The 22196-nt window shown below is 61.8% G+C and overlaps 1 protein-coding gene across 2 annotated transcripts; it reads left to right on the top strand.

Annotated features, from left to right (window-relative positions):
- The first annotated feature begins 1647 nt into the window (after positions 1 to 1647).
- On the top strand, positions 1648 to 21520 carry LOC133357869 (zinc finger homeobox protein 3-like). 2 transcript variants are annotated; one of them, XM_061576013.1, is made up of 6 exons: positions 1648 to 1735; positions 4500 to 4621; positions 5188 to 5430; positions 9853 to 10000; positions 10715 to 16522; positions 19370 to 21520. In XM_061576013.1, the coding sequence occupies exons 3-6, from the start codon at positions 5302 to 5304 to the stop codon at positions 20863 to 20865; spliced, it is 7581 nt and encodes a 2526-aa protein (XP_061431997.1). In that variant the 5' UTR covers positions 1648 to 1735; positions 4500 to 4621; positions 5188 to 5301; the 3' UTR covers positions 20866 to 21520. The 2 variants fall into 2 exon arrangements, with proteins under 2 accessions (XP_061431997.1, XP_061431998.1); XM_061576014.1 differs by having other exon boundaries at positions 5134 to 5430.
- The last annotated feature ends 676 nt before the right edge of the window (positions 21521 to 22196 follow it).

The raw sequence follows: 22196 nt of genomic DNA, 5'->3' as shown, positions 1-22196 counted from the left end.
ATGATGCTGATGCACGAATGGGGGAGAAGTTAAAAATCCCCTCCGGTCGGCGTGCAGCGACTCTGAGGTCACCACGCAGAGTGGAAGGGAACCGCGGGGCGAGCGTGACCATCGACTCGACGCCCGATCCGCAAACGCGGAGGAGGGCGAGGAGCCGCAACAGAGTTTAGATCTCGCCCCAAAACAAAAACGCCTTTCGCATCTTCTCCCCCCGTGCTCACGCGGAATTCCCCCCCCCCCAGTCCCCCTCGTTTTTCTCCTGCACATTTAGAATCGCCGTCAAGCGCTCATGGGCATTTGGCTCCCGTAAATGTCCACGCGATAAGCCACTCCGTTGAGCTGTCGTTTGTGGCCAGGTCGCTTCTGGTCAAATAAAACAGTCTTATAGAGTCCGTGGGTCTCTTGGTAACTCTACAGGTCTCTGTGTCAGTCTGTGGGTCTCTGTGTAGACCTACGGGTCTGTATGTGAGTGGGTATGGGTGTCTACGTGGGTCTGTGTGTCTCTGTCTAGCTCTGCAGGTCTCTATGTAAGTCTACATGTCTCTGTGTAGACCTACGGGTCTCTATGTGAGTGGGTATGGGTCTCTACGCCAGCCCCCCCAACACGTTGCGCAACTGCCGGTGCTTCCAAAGGACCGGAGCGGCGCGTTCCCGAACGACCGTCCCCATCGCGGCGCTCGACCCTCGCTCCACGCCGCCTCCGTGTGCTTTGTTATCGGCTGGCATCGGCCCCGCGTGTTTTACCCAGCGGGCCGTAGTGCGGCTACTACTGCTACTACTGCTACCGCTACTCTCATCATTATTATCTTCATTACTTTTTGACCGGGTCCGTTGTGCCGTTGATTATTTTCGCGAAAAGGGGGGGGGGGTGCACCAAAAACTTGTATTCTCGCTTTCTTCTCGAGCGACGCAACCGAGAGAGAGGTCCAGCGCGGCCGCGGAATTATTAAGTTCGGCCGGCACCGTCCGCGGACAAAATATAGTCCAGTGCCCCCCCCCCTCCCGACACCCCATCCGGCATGGCGCCACGACGGCCCGGCTCGACTCGAACATCCGAGCCCTTCAAGCGTCGCTCGTCATTTGTTTGACGTTCGTCGTGCAGCCGCAGCGGGGGCGGCGATGATTGCTCCTCGATTCCGGCGTCACGATCTTGTTTCGTCATTATCATTGTCGTCGTCATCCGTCGTTATCACCGTTGTCACAGTGGCTGGCACACGGTGCGCTGCGAACCTGATGACCAGTTCTGTCCCCGGCCACGGCGAACATCGGCGGCGAGTGACATCCGAACTGGTCCTCGAACCAAGCCCAATCCACACTCACCAGTAGGATTGGCAAAGGGTGGTAAAATTACGATACTTTTTACGTTATCGCTTGTAACAGCTGCTATTCTATTGGAAATAATCGGTGTCGAAGTTGCTTCTCGATGCTCTCACGCGAAATTGACGTTTTGCCGGGGCTCGGCGGACGAGCGTCGGAAAGTCACGAATGTCGGAACCCGACAATAATGCGACATTCCGGTGAACCGCGCTGAGCGCCCGTGCTCGTTCGCTCGTTTGGCATCGCGTCCGTCTTGATCACGGCAATACGGCCTAATTCTTACCCCCTTGTCGTCGTTGTCCCCCCCCCCGCCCTCGCGGTGCAGGAGAATTCACGGAGAAAGGAAACTCGGACGAGAGCTCACTCGACAGGAACTCCGCCTCTGCCGCTGGCACCGAAGAGAAGAGGGAGCGCTCCGGTAAGGGGCGCCCAGCAACGCCGTGCGCCCCCCGATCGGCACCGTCCATTCACTTTAACCGGGTGGGGGGGCGGCCACTGATTCCAGAATGACGGTGTCCTTACTGGGTTCGGAGTTCAACAAATCGCGGCCCTGTAGACGGTGGCAGATCCACGGCGGGGGGAGGGGGGGGCGGTGCAGGGGCTCCGCCCACCGAGACTCCGCCCACCGAGACTCCGTGAAGTAGAAGGTCTCGTTGATGCTTACCGGAGACTCGTTGTCTTTGCGACTCACGCCGGGCACGTGTCCCCGATGCATGCCAGCCTACCGGAGATGCGGCGCCGCGCTCCTAGGAGACGCCTTTGGCGTGCGTTTTCCCGAGCGCCGGCGCCGGAAACGGAGGCGCCGCGTCGCCGACAGCCGCCGACAAACGCCGCGCGCGGGAAACTAATTTGGCATTTTTTTGTGTTTTAAGGGGTATCACGGCGTGGGATGTTTGCTTATGTGACGTGGCCCCGGAATTGCATGTGACAGTGTCTCTTCCCAGGTTATTACCGCTTGCAGCTTCAATTTGAGAGAATCTAATTTGAGCCAATTTGAATTCTGATGAACGCTCAGGAGGTGCGCCACGGCCTCCCGCGCTGTCGAGTTTCCCGACTCCTCGATTCGTTAATTTCTCCCCCCCCCCCCCCCGTCTGTCGCTGCCTCCCCTCCCTTCCAGCGCCCCCACGCAAATTTCTTTTTTCTAGCGATGATTGCGCTCGCGCGGCCGCGAGAGCCGTGACACCGCGCCGGGCGCGGAGCGGCGTCGCCTCGCTCTTAACGCTCCGCGCCCGCCCGGTGATTGCCGTCGCCCCGTATGACGCATCCAGCATGAAATTACCTCTTTCCCTGCGCTCGTAAATTATTCCGGGCTGAGGCGTGTGGGGGGCGTGTGGGGGGCGCGAGAGGGGCGGGGGGGGAGTGGAGGGTGGTTGGGACGAGCCACCGTAGTTGTGCGTGCGGCCTTCGTAGGTGCTGCTCGCTAACGACGCTTGCTCCAAAAGTCCGTTCAGGCTGTACGGGGGGCGGTGGGGGGTGGTGGGGGGCGGTGGGGGGCGGTGGACCGTGGAGAGCGGCCGCGGCTGCGGGCGGTGGGGAGTCGGGGGGCGCCGAGCAGGCATCCAGTCCTTCGGTCTCCGTGCCGCTTGTCCCGGGGCCTTGCCGAGGGCCCTCTTGGCTGCCCCGGCCCCCCGTGCCGTTAATCCAGCCAATTAAGTGGGAGCGGGTGTGAGAGCGGAGGGGGCGTGGGCACGGTTGGGGGGTGTGGGGAGGGTGGGGGGGGGGGGGGCTCACACGCGCGTGAGCGCGAGTCCCGTGCGCTCGCGTGTTTTCAGAACAAACTCCAAACCCATCATTCTTTCCTGTTCTGGCTGTCGGCGGGCGGCATTAATCACCACGCGTGCCAAGTCGTCCCTGCGCCCTTCCCCACGAGCATCCAATCACCCCGGCCCCGCGTGCGCCACACCGCCACCACCACCTCCGCCGCTCTTTGCTTTTAAATTAATGCCGCCGCTGCTCGATGCTCCCCCACCGCAAATCCCCAGATAAAGCATCTACTTATTTATTTATTTATGCCGCGGCCCTTGATCAAATTATTGCTACGTTGGACCGGTCCCGTCCGTCCGTCGGCCTTCGAGAGCGGGAGGGGGGGTGGTGAGGAGGGTGCGTAGCAACGTGCGGCGGCGAGCAACGGGGGCTCCCGACGCCGCCGGCTTCCGCAGTTCGCCGCCCGCTCGTCGCGACGGGATGGTGCCGCTGACGGACGAGCGGTGGCCTTGCGGTCCCCCCCTTCGCTCTCTCTTCCTCGGCGTCGCGTGCAATGTTGGCCATCGCTCAGGCGTCCGTTTGCTTTTGCGACTCGCAGATGGCAGTGAGGTGGTGGTGGTGGTCATCGAGCTGTTGATTGCTCTGCTCCTCCCGCTTAGGTCACGCACTCGCCAAACAAAGCTTGTTGCGCCATCCTAGGGCACTGCGCTGTAAACCCGGGCAACCTGAGTTCGATTCCTGACCACAGCTAATATCAGCAATTTATCTGAACTGATCCTGGGCTCCTGTCAAACAACCCACACACCGATCTGCGCAGTGAAGTATGGTCAAACAGCACGCATGATGGGCTGTAAATTATTATCATCTTTATCATAGTGCAGACATGTACAATGACCGTACACCCACGTGTCTATGCGTGTGTGTACCTGGTGCGGTGTGTTAACATCGCGTTCATGTGGCCATCAGAATGGGAGACGCGGCGTGTGCAGAGAGAGAGAGAGAGAGGTGATGGAAAGAAAGGAATTCGGAATTGTAATCTTGAAAACTACTTTAAAATGAATTCCCTCCATCGCCGCGCGACTCTGTGCTCCGCTCGTTTGCATATCTCTCGAGTGCCAACATGGTGACAGACCTCGAACGCATTAGGTCCGTCCATCCGTAAGAGTGGGGTCACGGTAAAACCTCGTAACGACGGCTCGGCGTGACGTCGCCGCTGCTGTTGAGGACTCGCGCTCCCCTCTGTAGGCCTGTGACATTGGTTGAAGGGGCGTTGCTCGGATGCACGCAAATCCGAGCTCGAAAAACTCACCGCACTCGTGTCAGCAACGCCGTGTGCGTGAGTGGTGTGTTGCCGCCTTGAAAGGAAACGATAAATGACGGGCGACGTTTTGGGCAACGGCCCTTCTGCACGGGGCGTTTGCGTAATTAATCCAGCAAAGACGACCGTTGCGGTAACGAAACACCGTTTCTTCCGCAGACGCCGAGCAGGCGCGGGCGTTCTTGGCGGAGAAGCGAACGTCGCCGCTGGACACTCCGGAGCGTCTGAGCCCGGCCAAGAGGTCGAAGCCCCTGGAGGACAAAACCCCATCGCACGACCAGGTACGGCTCGCCCAGCCCCCAGTTCGTTACTTAAACGGACTGCGCCGTCGTCGTTGTGTTAGCGGCGCGTCGCTGCAGGATGCGGCTGCGGTGCTTTCAAACGCAAAGAACGGATCGGAGTGCCCGTGTGGACGAGCGATCCGATGCACCGCGTGTTGTTGTTTCACGTCACGGCGTGGTAAAACTGCGTTCGTTACGGTCGGTAATCCCACACACCTCCGTCGTTCCTGCCCCCTCTTCCTGTTGCCACCCCCCCCCCTCCGATCTTGCGACTCTTGTTCACCGCACCGCACGCTCCGCTCACCTCCTCTCCTCGCCCGCCCTGCCCTTCCATCGTCGCCCTTGCCGCCCCGTTCACGTTAACCGGTGCAATCTCTCCCCCCTTTCCCTCCTGCGTCTGCATCTCTCTTCTCTCCCTTCATTCAATCATTCCCCCCCCCCCCCCGCTCTCCACGCGTCCTCTCTCTCTCCCCCCTCTCTCTGTCTCCCGACTCTTGTCGCCAAAACCTAAGGTGTACCAGTGTCCGTACTGCACATTCACCTGTGGCTGTGGTCGTCGGCTGCAGACGCACGTCGCCCGGCAGCACTCCTCCCTGCAGCAGCAGCAGCAGCATCAGCAGCAGCACCAGCAGCAAGCCCCGGCAGCGCCGGCGCCCGGCAATGGCGGCGGCGCGGTGCCCATGGCGGCGGCCGCCCTGCTGCGCTGCCCCCTGTGCCAGGACGCGCTGAGCAGCCGCATTCACCTGCAGCTGCACCTGACCCACCTGCACAGCGTCGCCGCCCACTGCATCCCCATGCTCATGCAGACGGTACGTGCGTGCGAGGGGGGCGGTGGGGGGGGCGAGCGCCGAGCCAGCCCCCGGTGCCGGCTATTTCTTCCGTTCGCCGAAGGCGCCGGGCGGCCCGATCGTTGTACCGGACGCCGCCGCGGTCGCCACCCCGAGAGCGGTCGGCTTTCGGACGGTGCGCTCACCCGCTCCGGTCGGGATGGCGCGCACGTGGGCGTCACGTCGCGCGCCGCCTCGCCCGCGTTCCCCCCGCCCCCCCCCCCCCGCCACGTGACTCGTGGCCAGCAGCATCGGTGCTGCCAGCGGAGGAGAATGGGCGACCGCCCAAGCCTCGTTGACTAACGGGGAAGGAGGTCGAATCTTCGACGCGGAGCAAGGGGGGGCCCGCTCCGCCCACACCTCCAATTAGCACGCTCGGCTACGTGTTGCGAAAGACGTTCTACATGCGTGCAGGGCCGGTGGTATGGCGCTGTTGATATCGGAGGCGGCGGCGATACGCAGGAGGCCGTGGGTTCGAGCTCGACCCTCCCGTAGAGCCGTAGCCGCACATTGAGATCCATCGACTAACATGTCGACTCGTAGACTCGCATCGAGAGCCCGGTGAGAGCTCGCCGAGACCCCCCGGTGAGCGGAGTTCGGTGCCGCCACCGCAAGCGCCCGCTGCCCTACGACGCCGCGGTGCTCGTAATTGGCCATCCCGGCTTCAGCGGTGCCCTGCGGTGACGGCGCAACAAATGCAACGTCAATTACTGTTTACCCCGAGCCGGGGCGGTGGGGGTTCATTCTGTGGTGCGTTTATATTTTTTGTCCGTCCGCCGATGCCGAGCCTTTCTCCATTGGGCGCAGCGTTGCAACGGGCTGGCGCGAGCGGTGCTGCCCGCACGTACGCGTTGCGTTGCGTTGCCTACGATGGACGGGAGAGAGGGCCGACGGGGAGGGTCTCTCTGGTCCGCGCTGAAGGCCCCCCCCCCCCGCGTGTTTATGCCGAACGCGGCACGAGACGTGAGGCCTTCGCCCTAAACGCACTGCTGGGGCCGCGGGTGCTGTGAATGCGAGCACCTCAGAAGGCCGGAATGGCCAGAAATGGCTTTCCGAGGTGGCTGAATATCGCGCGCTCTCAGATCGCCTTCGTCTCCCCGTTGGTGATGCCTGTACACCACGCCAGTTGCTCATATTCATGCCGAGTCAACCTAGGGGAGCGTCCGCGTGGCGGCCAGCGAACCGTGGTGTGAATCGGGAGACCCAAGTTTGATTCCTGCTCACTACCAATGTCAGTGACGACTTTCTGAATCGGTCCTGGGCCCTCCCCTACGTTGACTCAGCCTTAAATACATGCATGCACGTACATTCATCACACACCCAGGCACCTTTGTCTCCCCGGTGCCAATAATTGCCAATTTCACCGGGTACACGTTTAAGGCTGGGTCGACCTAGATGTTTGCCTTGGTCAGGAATCAACCTCAGGTCACAACAACCATGATGTTTGTAAAAAATATATTCTCTAAAAATAATAACGATGATGATCACGCAAACGACTGTTGCAATTGCTAGGCCATATTATATGACCCCGGCGATTATTCGTTGCTGTTGATTTTATTCCTTTTTGCGTTCGACTTTACGAACGAGTTGAAGCAAGAAAAAAGCACAAAACCTCGATCCACTTGACAATCAACCGCGCCCGCGGGGGCCTCCCTCGCCGCTTCTTCCCGGCCTCGCTCGAGGGAGGCAGCAGCAGCAGCCCGCGTGCTGCCCAGCTCATCATGAGCCGCTCCAAATTGGCTTGGCTCCTAACGAGCGCCCCATCTCCAATTTCCGCCCTGCAAGGCGGCCCTCTCCTCAGGCTTCGGGGGGGTGGGGGGTATGGGGGGGGGGTGAGGAGGGGGAGTGATGGGCATCAGCGGCGGCCTCATGCAAAATTCAAGAAGGTGTTTTGGCGCTCGCTGCTAGGGGAAGCGTTCGCTCGCCGCTGTGCGTGGACACGGAAGGAGGGGGAGGGGCGGCGGAGGTCACGGGGGTCACGGTTGTGGGGGGAAGGGGACGGGGCAGTGGGACTGCACCGTGGACACGAAGGGTAGAAAGCAACCGCCAATTTGGTTTTTCTGCCTCCAACCACACCTCCCCCTCTCCCCTCCCCCTACAATTCACCACGACCTTCCAGGAGTCTAACCGTACCACGCCCTCCCCTTGCGGCCCTCCTCCCCCTCCTCCTCCCCCTCCTCTCCCTCCTCCTCATCTCAGTGGCCGATTCATGGCGATGGCGCCACTTTTCCTTAATGAGAACGGTCTAATTTGCCGCCCGCCTGGGTCAGGGTTCACTGGGGGTCACGCCTCCCTCCTGTCGGTTTTGCCGTAATGAATTGTGGCACCCGCACCTACGACCCCCCCCCCTCGCTGCCCCCCCCCCCCCCCCCACTGACTCCCCCACACCGTCCCCTCCATGACCGCCGAACGAACGGCAACGCACCGACGAGACCACGAAGGCGGTTCGTTCATTTATCGGAGAAATATAAAGAAGAAGAACAATGATCGTTTACGCATCTCGGGTGGGGTGGGGGTGGAGGGGCTGTTTGTTGTATTTACTTATTTATTTACCGGACACCAGTGCCGCACGCTCGTGCACCGTGCACGTAATTTGGCTTTTTTGCGGCTTTTGCGGAGGCCGCCCACAAATTAAAGAGGGCGGCAGTGCGGGCAGCCCCGACAAATGAGGCTCCGGGGGGAAATGGGGAAGGAGGACGCGTTGCGGTTCCCCCTCGCGAATCGCGGTCGGCCTCCCGCTCGCGCAGACGCGAGGACTTGCGTGGCCCTCGCGGAATCGTTCAAAACCCAAAGAAACTCTTTCCGAGATTGGCGCACGAATGGCCCCGCCATCGATCCCGGAGAACGCGGTGCGGGCCTGACGCAAAACCTAACGGCGCAAAACCTAACGGCGCACTCGGCTGCGCCGGCCCACCGACGACGCCGCGGCCCGCATGCTCAGCTCGGCCAGAGCCGGTTGGCCTGGACGAGGCCTGAGAGCGCTGTGCAGTCACGGACACGAGGCACGCGAGGCGTGCGGGCGGCTCGCGTGAGCACCTTCGCGTTTTGTTTTAAACCGAAGCCGCCAGGCCTTCCCCCGTCTCGTGCCGCGTTCGGCGTAAATCCGGGGGGCCCTCGGTGCGGATGAAAGAGGCCCTCCCTATCAAGAGGCCCAACCCGCGCCGTCGACTCCGACGTTCAAACGGAGCGGTTCAAATAAGCGGGGACGGACGGATGGAGACACGCTCGTGTCGGTGGCAGAGATCGCCGCTCGAAAACGGTGGGGTGGGGAGGGGAAAGAAGGGGGCCGATGGCCATTTTGTGCTGGGGCCGCGTGTCGCCGCCGCGGCCCCATCTCACAATTAAGCGCAATTTACGCTTGCGACGGTCTTGGCGGGATCCTCCGCCGTCAAGTGGCGCCCGTTGACAACAACGCTAATTGCCACGTTTTAACACGAGCGGAGTGTGTCTGGGTTGTGTCGGCGTGTACGTGCGAGAGTGTGCACTCGCACGCAGGTTTTTTTTTATTCGCTAAATTAATTACGATTTACACCGAGCCTTCTGTTAAATTGTAACCGACGGTGGGGGGGGGGGGGGTGGGAGGAATAGGAGGTGGGGAGGGGGGAGTGGGTGGGGAAGAGACTTGACCCCTGCAGCAAATGCACGGGGGGGAGGAGGGGCAAAAACCACAGGCGCAATTATGACGCTTTCCTCCACCAAAATGCAGGGGGGTGGGGGAGGGGGGTTATTTTGAGTCGTGAAAAAATGGAAAATAAGCTCCCCATTAGCCCCCGCATTGTGCCTTCTCAATTATGGAGACGGCAATCTAGCGGCAATTATAGGAGCAATCAATTTACATGAAGTCATTATCCTGTCCGCCTGCAAAAGCTGCTGAGTAGCCCCGGCATAATTCAACCATCCCCCTATTTAGGGCCGCATGAAATCAAGGTGTATAATTAAGAGGCATCCCGTTGGCCGTTGTGCGCCGCGAGACCGCGCGGCTCCCCGCTTTGCCGTTTTTGGCGCTAATTGAATGTGGTCGGCACTGCTGCGCCCGGCAGCTGGAAGAGAAGCCGTGCTCGCGTGCGGCTCGTGGGGACAATAACAACCCAACTTGCGTCGCCCGCCCCAAACCACGCCACCGCCGACTCTTAGCGAGGAGCCGTGGTCGTTGCCGACTTATTTTGGTCTTGCCTTTCGCCGGCGACGGCGACCGCTCGTGTCGACGACGATCGCCGCAGCGGTGCGCTCTCGCGGAGACGGCGGTACGTGCGTGGATGAGCGAGCGATTACGCTCAGTGCAACGATTGTCTGCGCATTGTCCCGTCTCCCCACCCCCCGCCACCCCCGCCACCCCCGCCACGCCCACCCGCCCGCCACGCCCGCCCGCTATGGTGACACGCTTTTCTCCCCTTCACGATACAGGTCTCCGGTGACGAGAGCGCCGTGCCAAACGACGCGTTTTTCCCCGGCGTTGGCGTGGCCGCCGACGGAACGAACACCGACATGAGCCGTGGCGCGGCGAATTCGGCGGCGACGACCATAGCCACGGTGGAAAACTTCGCCTATACAGGTGAGTCGGCAGCACCCCCCCCACCCCCCCGCACCCCCCCCCCCCCACCACTGTGGTGCGACAACCACCACCACCGGGCAACCCGCAATTGTGTCGTCATCGTCGCGCGCGCACGGTCGTGGTGACGCGTGTCGATGCTCGTAGACGTTCGTACACCAGCGTCACGGTCAGCGCCAGCGAGTAAGCCTCTCGTGGGCCCGCCAACTCGAGTTCGATTCCCGCTCGTGGGAATCGAACTAATTACACCGGCGATTATCTGAACTGGTCCCTCTGCCTTAAAAATGAGTGCCTGGTGCGGTGCGTAGTAAGCGTCGGCGCTGGAAAGGCAAAGACGGAGAACCTTCCGTGTAGCCTGTAACAGACCATCGGGGCAAATGCTGTCAGCGAGCAGCACCTATGAAGGCCGGCACTGTGGCACACGAGGGGCTGGGTGGCCAGCACCACGCCCGGCCGCCTTTGTCTCCCCAGTCACGATGTTTACTATGCATCGCAACGGGTACTCACTTGAGGCTGAGTCGACATAGGGGAGGCCCAGGATCGGTTCAGATAAGCGTCACCGGTGTTGGCCGCGGGCGGGAATCGAACCCGTGTCACCGGGTTCGTAGCGCAGCAGCGCGCTAACCGCTGCGCCGCCGTTCTCCACGCGCGCACGCCTGCTTAAAAGTAACGAACAAAAAACCTTCGGAACGCCAACGTTTTCACTTTGCGTGGCAGGCGAGGATGGTGAAAAGTCCGAGAGGCCCGGCACGTCCCGAGAGAAGGCCTCGCTGGGCGTGGGCGCGAGTGGCGACCAGAAGGGCTTCCTGTGCTGGAAGAAAGGGTGCGGGCAGCAGTTCGTGACGCCCGGGGCGCTGCAGGCCCACTTCGCCGAGGCCCACGCCAAACAGCGGCAGCAGCAGCAGCTGCAGCAGCAGCAGCTGCAGCCGCCGGCCGGAGCCATCGCGGAGCAGCGAGCGGTGGCGGCGGCTAGCAAGCACCGCTGCGGGCAGTGCGGCGCCTGCTTCAAGAGCCCCGACAAGGTGCTGGCTCACCAGCAGCTGTGCTGCCAGCCCGCCGCCGCCACCGCGGCCGCCTGCCCGCTGTGCCCGCAAAACCTGCGCACGCCCGCGGCCCTCGGCAGACACCTGGAGTCGAGCCACCCGGAGCTGAGCGACGGCGACGTGCGCCAGATCTGCGGCAGCGTCGGCATCGGCTTCCGGGTCGGCCGCCGGGAACCGTCGCCGGCCGAGGGAGGAGGCGAGGAAGGCGCGGCGGTGCACGACGGCGACAGGGGCGACGCGGAGGGCCCCTCCGAGGCGGAGGGCGGGCACGGCGGCACCGCGGAGGCGGGCGAGGGCGCGCCGGAGTGCGACGACTTGCTGGGCGACGCCAAGCGGGCGCTGCCGTTCCGCAAGGGCACCAACTTCCTGATGGACAAGTTCCTGGACCCGTCACGGCCGTATAAGTGCACCGTGTGCAAGGAGTCGTTCACGCAGAAGAACATCCTTCTCGTGCACTACAACTCGGTGTCGCACCTCAACCGCCTGAAGAAGACACTGCAGGGCTCAGGCGGGCCGTCCGGCGGCGCCGCGCAGGGCGACGCCGCCGTGAGCGCCGGCGACAGCAAGCCCTACCGGTGCGCCACCTGCAACGTGGCCTACAGCCAGAGCTCCACGCTCGAGATCCACATGCGCTCCGTGCTGCACCAGACAAAGACGCGGGCGGCGCTGCAGGAGTCGGCCGCGGCGGCGTCGGGCGGCGGCAAAGGGGACGGCGCCGGCGCTTCGGCGAGCGCCGTTCAACAGGCCGCGAGCGACTACACCAAGGCCCAGGCGGCCCCCGGTGGCTCGGCGCACAAGCCGGAGGCGGCGCCGGAGTATGCGGAGGCGCTGAGGAAGGCGCACGCGGAGGCGCCGCCGACGCCGTCGTCAGGCCAGCAGGCCCAGGCACAGGCCCAGGCACAGGCCCAGGCACAGGCACAGGCTTTGGCACGCGCCCAAACGCAGGCCCTGGTGCAGCAGGCGCAGGTGCAGTTCCAGCAGGAGCTGCAGCAGCAGCAGCAGCCGGCCTTCCTTCAGCACCAGCTCTTCAACCCGGCACTGCTGCCCCCTTTCTCCATGACGACGGAAGCCTTCATGCAGCTGCAGCAGCAGCAGCCGTTCTTCTTTCCCTTTGGTCTTTCCGGCGCCGACCTTCAGCTGCACCAGGAGATGGTCCTGCCCGGGTCGTCCGGCGCGTTCGCCATGTCCAGCGCGGCCGCCTCCATCCTGGGAGAGCTGAAGTCGCAGCAGCAGTGGCAACAGCAGCAGCAGCAGCAACAGCAACAGCAGCAGCAACAGCAGCAGCAGCAGCAACAGCAGCAGCAACAGCAGGCGCTTCAACTCCTGAGCGAGGAGATCGAGAATCGGAGCGCCGAGGAGGACGAGAAGATGGAGGAGGCGCAGGAAGAGGATGTCGACGGCGAGTCGACGACGACACCGGCGGCGGGCCCCGGCGAGGAGCCGGGCGACGCGCAGCACCAGCAGCCGGGCGGCTCCGAGGAACGCGTGCCGCCGCCCAGGATTCCGGCGTACGCCCGGGGCAATGCGGTGCGAGCGCTGCTGGAGAACTTCGGCTTCGAGCTGGTGATCCAGTACAATGAGAACCGGCAGAGGTCGGCGCGGCGGGAGGAGAGTGCCGCGCCCGCCGACGCCTCGGGCAAGATCGAGTGCAGGGACTGCGGCAAGCTCTTCTCCAACATCCTGGTACTCAAAAGCCACCAGGAGCACATCCACCTCCAGATCCTGCCCATCGAGGAGCTCAGCCGCTACTCCAAGCAGTACCGCAAGACCTACGACAAGGTCTACCCGATCAGGCCGGACTCACCCGAGATGCAGGCGCTGCCAGCGCAGCAGCAGCAGCTCCAGCAGCAGCAGCTCCAGCAACAGCAGCTCCAGCAGCAGCTCCAGCAGCAGCTCCAGCAGCAGCTCCAGCCGCCGCCGCCTCCGCCGCCGCCCCCTCCTCCGCCCGCATCCACCGCCCCGAAGCTGGCCACCCCTCCAGCCACCCCGCAGCCCGCGCAGCATTCGCCCCACCAGATGGTGTTGTCCCAGCTGGCGCTGCCCCTGGACCAGCTGCCCATGCTATCGCCGCTGATGATGCAGCCGATGCAGCTGCAGTCGATGGCGTCGCAACTGTCCTCGCAGTTCATGCCCATGGAGTCGATCACCGCCGACTTTGTGCAGCTCTACCACCTCCACCACCAGCAGAAGATGCAGCAGCAGCAGCAGCAGGCGGTGGACTCGGCCCTGCTCCTGCAGCAGCAGCAGCAGCAGAGCAAGCGGCCGCGCACCCGCATCACGGAGGAGCAGCTGAACGTGCTCAAGGCCTACTTCGACATCAACAACCTGCCGAGCGACGAGCAGATCCAGGAGATGGCCGAGAATACGGGCCTCTCGCACAAGGTCATCAAGCACTGGTTCCGCAACACGCTGTTCAAGGAGCGCCAGCGCAATAAGGACTCGCCCTACAACTTCAACAACCCGCCCACCACGAGCCTCGACGAGCTGCGTGCCGAGCCGCCGGCGGTGCCGGCAGCACCGGCGGTGCCGGCAGCACCGGCGCTGCCCCCCATGCCGGTGCCGTCCCCCGAGCTCCCGACCCAGCAGCTGCAGCAGCAGCAGCTGCAGCAGCAGCAGCTGCAGATGGAGACGCTGTCGAGCCGGCGCTCGAGCCGGACGCGCTTCACCGACTACCAGCTCAAGATCCTGCAGGACTTCTTCGACGCCAACGCCTACCCCAAGGACGACGAGCTGGAGCAGCTGTCCGGCCTCCTGAGCCTGCCGACGCGCGTCATCGTCGTGTGGTTCCAGAACGCGCGGCAAAAGGCGCGCAAGAGCTACGAGAGCCAGATCGAGGGCAGGGACGGCGAGAAGCGCGAGGTGCTGCTCAACGACCGCTACGTGCGCACCGGCAACATGAACTACCAGTGCCGCAAGTGCAGCGTGGTGTTCCAGCGCATCTTCGACCTCATCACCCACCAGAAGAAGCACTGCTACCGCGACGAGGAGGACAGCTACACGCGCGAGGACAACCAGATGGACGACTCGTCCGACGCCACCGACATGGGCAACTCGTCGGGCTATACGCCACCGCCGGCGCAGCCGCAGCGCGACGCGCCGGCCCCCTCGTCGTTCCAGACGCCCGACGGCGACTCCCGCGGAGCTCCGAGCCCCAAAACCGAACCGGCCGAGGAGAAGCCGAAGGAAGGCAAGGTGGCGAGGGAGCAGCAGCGGGAGCAGCAGCGGGAGCAGCAGCGGGAGCAGCAGCGGGAGCAGCAGCGGGAGCAGCAGCGGGAGCAGCAGCGGGAGCAGCAGGAGCAGCAGCTGCAGCAGCAGCTGCAGCAGCAGCTGCAGCAACAGCTGCAGCAGCAGCAGCTGCAGCTGCAGCAGCAGCAGCAGCTTCATCAGCTGCAAAGTCAGCAGGAAGAGCAGCCAAAACCAAAACCGAATCAACCTCAGAGCAGCCATCATCATCATCAGCTGCTATCGTCGTCGTCGTCGTCGCAGCAGGGGCCGATGCAGCCGGCGCCATACAACAGCCTGGCGCTGCAACTGCTGCCCTACCAGTGCGAGCAGTGCAAGCTCTCGTTCCCCACCTTCGAGCAGTGGCAGGAGCACCAGCAGACGCACATGCTCTCCGCACAGAACCCCTTCGCTCACCCGCCCTCTGTCCTGGAGCGCCCCGCGGAGATGCCCTTCGTGATGTTCGACCCGCGCTCCGGTTCGCTCGTGCCGGGCGCCCCGCCGCACGTCCTGTCACAGTCGGCGCCGTCGCCCGCGACGCCGGCGTCGTCCGCCGGCACCGAGGAGAGGGCCGACGTCGGGGGCAAGGTGGACGGCGAGCGGCTCGACGAGCCGCACAAGGACAAGCGGCTGAGGACGACCATCACACCCGAGCAGCTGGAGGTGCTCTACGGCAAGTACATGATCGACTCGAACCCCACGCGCAAGATGCTGGACCACATCTCCAGCGAGGTGGGCCTCAAGAAGCGCGTGGTGCAGGTGTGGTTCCAGAACACGCGCGCCCGCGAGCGCAAGGGCCAGTTCCGCTCGTTCGGCATGGTGCAGGCCCACCGGCGCTGCCCGTTCTGCCGCGCCCTCTTCAAGGCCCAGACGGCGCTCGACACGCACATCCGCTCGCGCCACTGGCACGAGGCGCGCCAGTCGGGTTACAACGTCTTCCCGTCGCCCGGCGCGCCGAGCCCCGGGCACACGCAGGCCAAGGACGGCGGCGGCATCGGCGGCATCGGCGGCGGCGGCGGCTTCGAGCACTCGCTCAGCATGGTGTTCTCCCAGCCGCCGTTCGGCATGGGCGCCGGCTGCGACAACCGGTCGGCGCTGCTGTCTCAGATGAAGATGATGGGCGACAACTCCCCCACCGGGCTCAGCCACTCCCCCATCAACGTCGAGAGCAGCTTCTGCGACAAGGCCTCGTTCATCCCCAAGGTCGAAGGGTCGATGGCGGGCGGCGCGGCGGAAGGCGACGCCTCGGCCTACGACGACGACGATGGCCGCGGTGGTGGCGGCTCGTCGGAAGACGGCCGCCCGTCCGGCGCGAGCGCGGCACGCGGCGAGAACGGCGACGGCCTCTCGGCCGAGGCGTCGACCTCCGACTACGTCCGGCCGAAGACGGAGGACGAGGCGCCGTTTCAGCCGACGACGCCGGCGCTCGGCAGCGAGAGCGGCGACGGCGTCTCGTCGTCGGGGCCGGTGAGCCCCGGCCTGAGCCTCTCGACGACGCTGGACTTCGAGATGAACGACTACAGCGAGACGTCCAGCCTGGCCGACCCGCGCACCCCGAGCCCGCTGGGCGGCCTCGCCTTCTCGCAGTCCAAGCTGTCGTCGTCGTCCGACGACCGTCCGGGCCACAAGCGCTACCGCACCCAGATGTCCAACCTGCAGCTGAAGGTGCTCAAAGCCTGCTTCGGGGAGTACCGCACGCCCACCATGCACGAGTGCGAGATCCTCGGCAACGACATCGGGCTGCCCAAGCGCGTCGTGCAGGTGTGGTTCCAGAACGCGCGCGCCAAGGACAAGAAGTTCAAGCTGAGCGTCGCCAAGCAGTTCGGCGCGGAGGCCGCGGTGGCCGCGGGCGGCGGGGAGGGCGCGGCGCCGCGGGGGGGCCGCTGCGGGCTGTGCGGCGTGCAGTACACGGCGCGCCTCTCGGTGCGCGACCACGTCTTCTCGCTGCAGCACATCGGCAAGCTCAAGGAGAGCCTCGGCAGCCAGCTGGACGGCGAGAAGTTCCTCGACCCGGCGCTCTTCCGCCAGTTCATGGCCCAGCAGGAGCTCGACCGCATCAAGAAGGCCAACGAGAGCATCGGCCTTCCCCAGCAGCAGGCAATTCAAGTCACGAAGCACCCCGCCACGTTCCACAACGGGCCCCAAGTGCCGGGCCTGGGCCTCGCGTCGGCCTACTCGGCCGTTACCGGGCTCTCGCCGATGCTCATGCCGGGCGTTGGGGGCTCCCCGGCGCTGCCCAACTTTGGGCCGTCTCCAGCAGGTTGGCATCGTCTGCTTGTGTGCTGCTTCTCGTGTGCCACGTGTGTGCGGCTTCCCGTGTGTCACACAACAGAGACCCATAGACTCACACAACAGAGACCCATAGACTCACACAACAGAGACCCATAGACTCACACAACAGAGACCCATAGACTCACACGGCAGAGACCCATAGACTCACACAACAGAGACCCATAGACTCACACAACAGAAACCCATAGACTCACACAACAGAGACCCATAGACTCACACAACAGAGACCCATAGACTCACATGGCAGAGACCCATAGACTCACACAACAGAGACCCATAGACTCACACAACAGAGACCCATAGACTCACATGGCAGAGACCCATAGACTCACACAACAGAGACCCATAGACTCACACAACAGAGACCCATAGACTCACACAACAGAGACCCATAGACTCACACGGCAGAGACCCATAGACTCACACAACAGAGACCCATAGACTCACACGGCAGAGACCCATAGACTCACACAACAGAGACCCATAGACTCACACAACAGAGACCCATAGACTCACACAACAGAGACCCATAGACTCACACAACAGAGACCCATAGACTCACACAACAGAGACCCATAGACTCACACGGCAGAGACCCATAGACTCACACAACAGAGACCCATAGACTCACACAACAGAGACCCATAGACTCACACAACAGACCCATAGACTCACACAACAGAGACCCATAGACTCACACGGCAGAGACCCATAGACTCACACAACAGAGACCCATAGACTCACACAACAGAGACCCATAGACTCACACAACAGAGACCCATAGACTCACACAACAGAGACCCATAGACTCACACGGCAGAGACCCATAGACTCACACAACAGAGACCCATAGACTCACATGGCAGAGACCCATAGACTCACACAACAGAGACCCATAGACTCACACAACAGAGACCCATAGACTCACACAACAGAGACCCATAGACTCACACGACAGAGACCCATAGACTCACACAACAGAGACCCATAGACTCACACAACAGAGACCCATAGACTCACACAACAGAGACCCATAGACTCACACGGCAGAGACCCATAGACTCACACGGCAGAGACCCATAGACTCACACAACAGAGACCCATAGACTCACACGGCAGAGACCCATAGACTCACACAACAGAGACCCATAGACTCACACAACAGAGACCCATAGACTCACACAACAGAGACCCATAGACTCACACAACAGAGACCCATAGTCTCACACAACAGAGACCCATAGACTCACACGGCAGAGACCCATAGACTCACACAACAGAGACCCATAGACTCACACAACAGAGACCCATAGACTCACACGGCAGAGACCCATAGACTCACACAACAGAGACCCATAGACTCACACAACAGAGACCCATAGACTCACACAACAGAGACCCATAGACTCACACAACAGAGACCCATAGACTCACACAACAGAGACCCATAGACTCACACAACAGAGACCCATAGACTCACACAACAGAGACCCATAGACTCACTTAACAGAGACCCATAGACTCACACAACAGAGACCCATAGACTCACACAACAGAGACCCATAGACTCACACGGCAGAGACCCATAGACTCACACAACAGAGACCCATAGACTCACACAACAGAGACCCATAGACTCACACAACAGAGACCCATAGACTCACACAACAGAGACCCATAGACTCACACAACAGAGACCCATAGACTCACACAACAGAGACCCATAGACTCACACAACAGAGAACCATAGACTCACACGGTAGAAACCCACATTTTTTTGTCCTTCCCCCCGCACCTCCGATAAGCTACGGTTGGCTGACGTACGGCGCGAAAGAATTTCAATGCTACGTGCGTTCAGGACGCCGCTGCAAAAATCGACGGCGTGAACCCCCCTCGGCAGCTTCCGTGACACGCAGGCAATTCCCCTTTTGGAATTTGGGCCATTTTTCGCGGAGAGCGGTCGAGCGCCGATCGGAGGAGCCGGGCGGCGAACCCCGGCGATGCCGCGGTGAAGCCTCCGTTGTGGTCGCTTGCAATTTCGGGCATCGAGGCGCCACCAAGAAACCGTATACAGTAGAAGCCCTCTTGACGAGCACTCCTGTTAACGACGCATCGCTTAACGACGGGCCTCCATAGAGCCCAATGTGTAGTGTAGTGTGTAGTAGTGTATAGTGTAGTGTATGTAGTGTATTGTGTATAGTAGTGTATAGTGGTGTATAGTCGTGTAGTGTATTGTGTTGTGTATAGTGGTGTATTGTCGTGTAGTGTATTGTGTAGTGTATTGTGTAGTGTATTGTGTAGTGTAGTGTATAGTGTAGTGTATTGTGTATAGTAGTGTATAGTGTAGTGTATTGTGTATAGTAGTGTATCGTGTAGTGTATAGTCGTGTAGTGTATAGTGTAGTGTATTGTGTAGTGTATTGTGTAGTGTATAGTAGTGTATAGTAGTGTAGTGTATAGTGTAGTGTATAGTGTAGGGTAGTGTGTAGTGTATAGTGTAGTGTATAGTAGTGTAGTGTATAGTAGTATTTCGTGGACTGTCTAGTCAGGTCGTGTAGAGTAGTGCCTCCATAGAGCCCAATGTGTGGTGTATAGTAGTGTAGTGTATTGTGTAGTGAACAGTAGTGTGTAGTGTATAGTGGTGTAGTGTATAGTGTAGTGTATAGTGTAGTGTATAATGGTGTTTATAATGTTGTTAGTATCTATGTATTAATATGCATTGTTTATATATTACAAAGTACGTTTTTTGGGTGAAAAAGAGGGCAACTCCTCCCCCCTTATCCCTCCTTCTCCCCCCTCCTCCGTCCCTCCGGCAGCAATGACGACGCCCAAGGCAGCTCTCATCGGCTTCCCCATGTCGGCGATCCCCTCGCCGGGTCTCACCGCGCCCGCCGCGGTCCCCAGCAAATCACCGCAACAGCAGCAGAACGCCGGCACCGCGCCGCAGTCGCCGGGCAATGAGAGGAGCAAAGACGCCGCTGGCGACGACCAGGACACCGACGAGCGGCAGAAATCGGACGCCGCGGCGAAGCACGACGAGTCGGACGCGGTCGTCCAGCAGGCGCAGTCCGACCAGGCCCAGCTGCGGGCCCTGCAGGCCGCGCTGGCCGGCGAGTCCAACGCGACGGCGGCGGCCGCCCTCCTCGCGGGGCAGCTGCTGCCCTGCTTCGGGCTGCCCACGCTGCCGCCGTACTTCAACGGGCCGCAGCTGCCCACGGCGGCGGCGGCCGCGGCCGTGCTGCAGGGCGGCTACCTCCAGTCGCTGTACGGAATGGACGCCTCGGGCCTCTTCCCCTACGGCCCGGCCTTCGCGCAGGCCGCCCTCGCCAACGGGCTGGCGGCCGGCTCGCTGCTGCAGCAGCAGGTGCAGCAGTATCAGCAGAACGTGCAAGAGGTGCTGCAGCAGCAGCAGCAGCAGATGACGCAGGCGGCGCAGCCGTCGAACGGCTCCGCGCAGGGTCGGCACGACAGGGGCGGCCAGGACGCGAAGGAGGCGGGCGACGGGGCGGACGACGGCGCCAGGCCGCCGGGCAAAGGCAAGGGGGCGGCGGACGCCCCGACGAAGCCGAGCCTGGCGGAGCACTGCGAGATGAAGTGCAGCCTCGTGTGCCGCAAGTGCCAGATGGTGTTCTCCGACGAGACGCTGGCGCTGGCCCACCAGAAGTCGCTCTGCTACTTCGGGCTGGGCAAGGTGGACGCGCGGGAGACCCTGGTGCGTGTGCCCTCGGGCCAGTACCAGTGCAAGGCCTGCGACGTGACCCTGCTCGGGGAAGACGGCCTGCGACGCCACCTCCAGTCGTCCTCGCACCGGCAGCAGGTCGCGGCCAAACGAGCTTCGTCCGACGCCAAAGAGCAGCAGCAGCAGCACGCTAGACTATTATTACCTCACTCCTTTCGCGCCACTGATTCCGCATCTACCTCGCAGCAGCAGCAGCAGCAGCCCATGCCGGATGACGGCGGCGGCGGCTTCTCGGCAGCCGGCTCCTCGTGCGCCGCTCCCGTCGCCTGCGCCAAATCGTGGCCGCCGTTCGCCACGCCCGTGACGCCGCCGTCGCTCCCGCAGACGCGCTTCTTGCCCGCCCTCGTCACGGCCTCCCTGGCGAACTCGGCCGCGGTGGCGGCGGCGGCCGGGATGGACGCGCAGGTGCCGGCGGCGGCGGCGGCGGCGGCGGCGCCCCAGCCGCCGGTTTCGCTGAGCGGGTGCTCGGGCGACGCGGACCAGGGCGGCCAGGCGACGTCGCTGGCGAGCGAGCGCGCCATCGCGGCGTACGGCATGATCTCCGAGCGCGAGTCGCAGAGCGTGGGCTCGTAGAGGCGTTCCGCTCGCGGGCGCTCGCGACGCTCGGTTTTTATAGATAGCTTTAAACAAAACTTTGAAAAAACAAAAACCAACATAAAAACGGAGACACGATCATTTACTGTGCATGTATTAACCCGTTGGTACATTCCTTTTATTTTTTGAGAACTATTTTTTATTTGTTTTCCCAAGGGTGTCGGCCTTGCGTATTGTTGTGTCGGGAGCCGTTGCGGCGTGAAGGCGACTCGTGGGTTTTGCTAAAGAGGAGGAGGGAGGAGGAGGAGGGAGGAGGTCGCCTTTAAATGTACCGGCGCCAACGTGGAGAAGAGCGTGGGATGGCAGGAGAGGACGCGTCCGGGCGGGGGCGAGGGGCCTGGGTTTTGCTCGTCGCAAGCGGAAGAAAACCCCCAACGTCGCGGCGTTTGACAAAAGGGCTTCCTCCGCCCAGCACCCCGGAGAAAGACCAACACGTTGCATCGAGAGAGACAGAGAGCAGGGGAAGAAACACTCAATTCGGGCCAAGCTTTAATAACAATAACAAACAACAACAACAACCGAACGATGTCATTGACGACGACGGCGCGTCGAATCGTTAAGCCGTCGGTGCCACGGACGGCTCTCCCTGAGTTTTTGCCGGCAACTTTAAGGGCAGCCTCCTGCGGGGGGGGGGGGGGGGGGCGAGAAAACGGCGGCAGCCCCCCCCTCGCTCCCCCCACTCGCTCCCCCCCCCTCGCCCCCCCCCCCCTCCGCCGCGTAAACCCGTTCAAAGAGAGAGAGAGAGAAGGTGCTTTCTAATACATTTGCAAATTTCCAAAGGTGTTTTAACCAAAATAAACCAAATATGAATGGTAGGACGATCACATCCCCCCATTCACACCGCCGCAAATATAGCTCAAGCAAAACTAACAAAAGAAAACTACGAAAAAAAATAAACAACAACCGCCGTCAGCCAGAGAGATGGGTCCGGTGCTTTTGTGCGCATTTTGTCCGAGAGAAAAGAGAAAACGCAACAATGTGTCGGGGGGTGGGGACGGAGAAAACGATGACCACGTGATGATGGAAGAAGTGTTATACCTCATTTGAACTTGTACGTATCCCAAAAGAAGATGGAATGATAACAAAACTAAAAAAAATTGCGTGGGTAACATCCAAGGAAGGTTTAACCCAAGATGTGTATCCGACGGTCGTGTCCACCTTGTCTGCCATCCGTCAGCTTCGTGAAGGTTCCAGTATTTTTGAAAGCCTCAGGTTTAATACAAAAAAAACGAACGAACAGAAGGAAGGAAGGAGAGCGTTGCGGCGCGCCAGTGCGTCGTGGCCGAGACGGATATCTAAGCGGGAGTGGC

This window comes from Lethenteron reissneri, chromosome 60, assembly GCF_015708825.2.
Source record: "Lethenteron reissneri isolate LAM-NWPU_2019-01 chromosome 60, ASM1570882v1, whole genome shotgun sequence".
Taxonomy (NCBI): domain Eukaryota; kingdom Metazoa; phylum Chordata; class Hyperoartia; order Petromyzontiformes; family Petromyzontidae; genus Lethenteron; species Lethenteron reissneri.
This window is presented reverse-complemented; position numbering and strand designations above follow the sequence as displayed.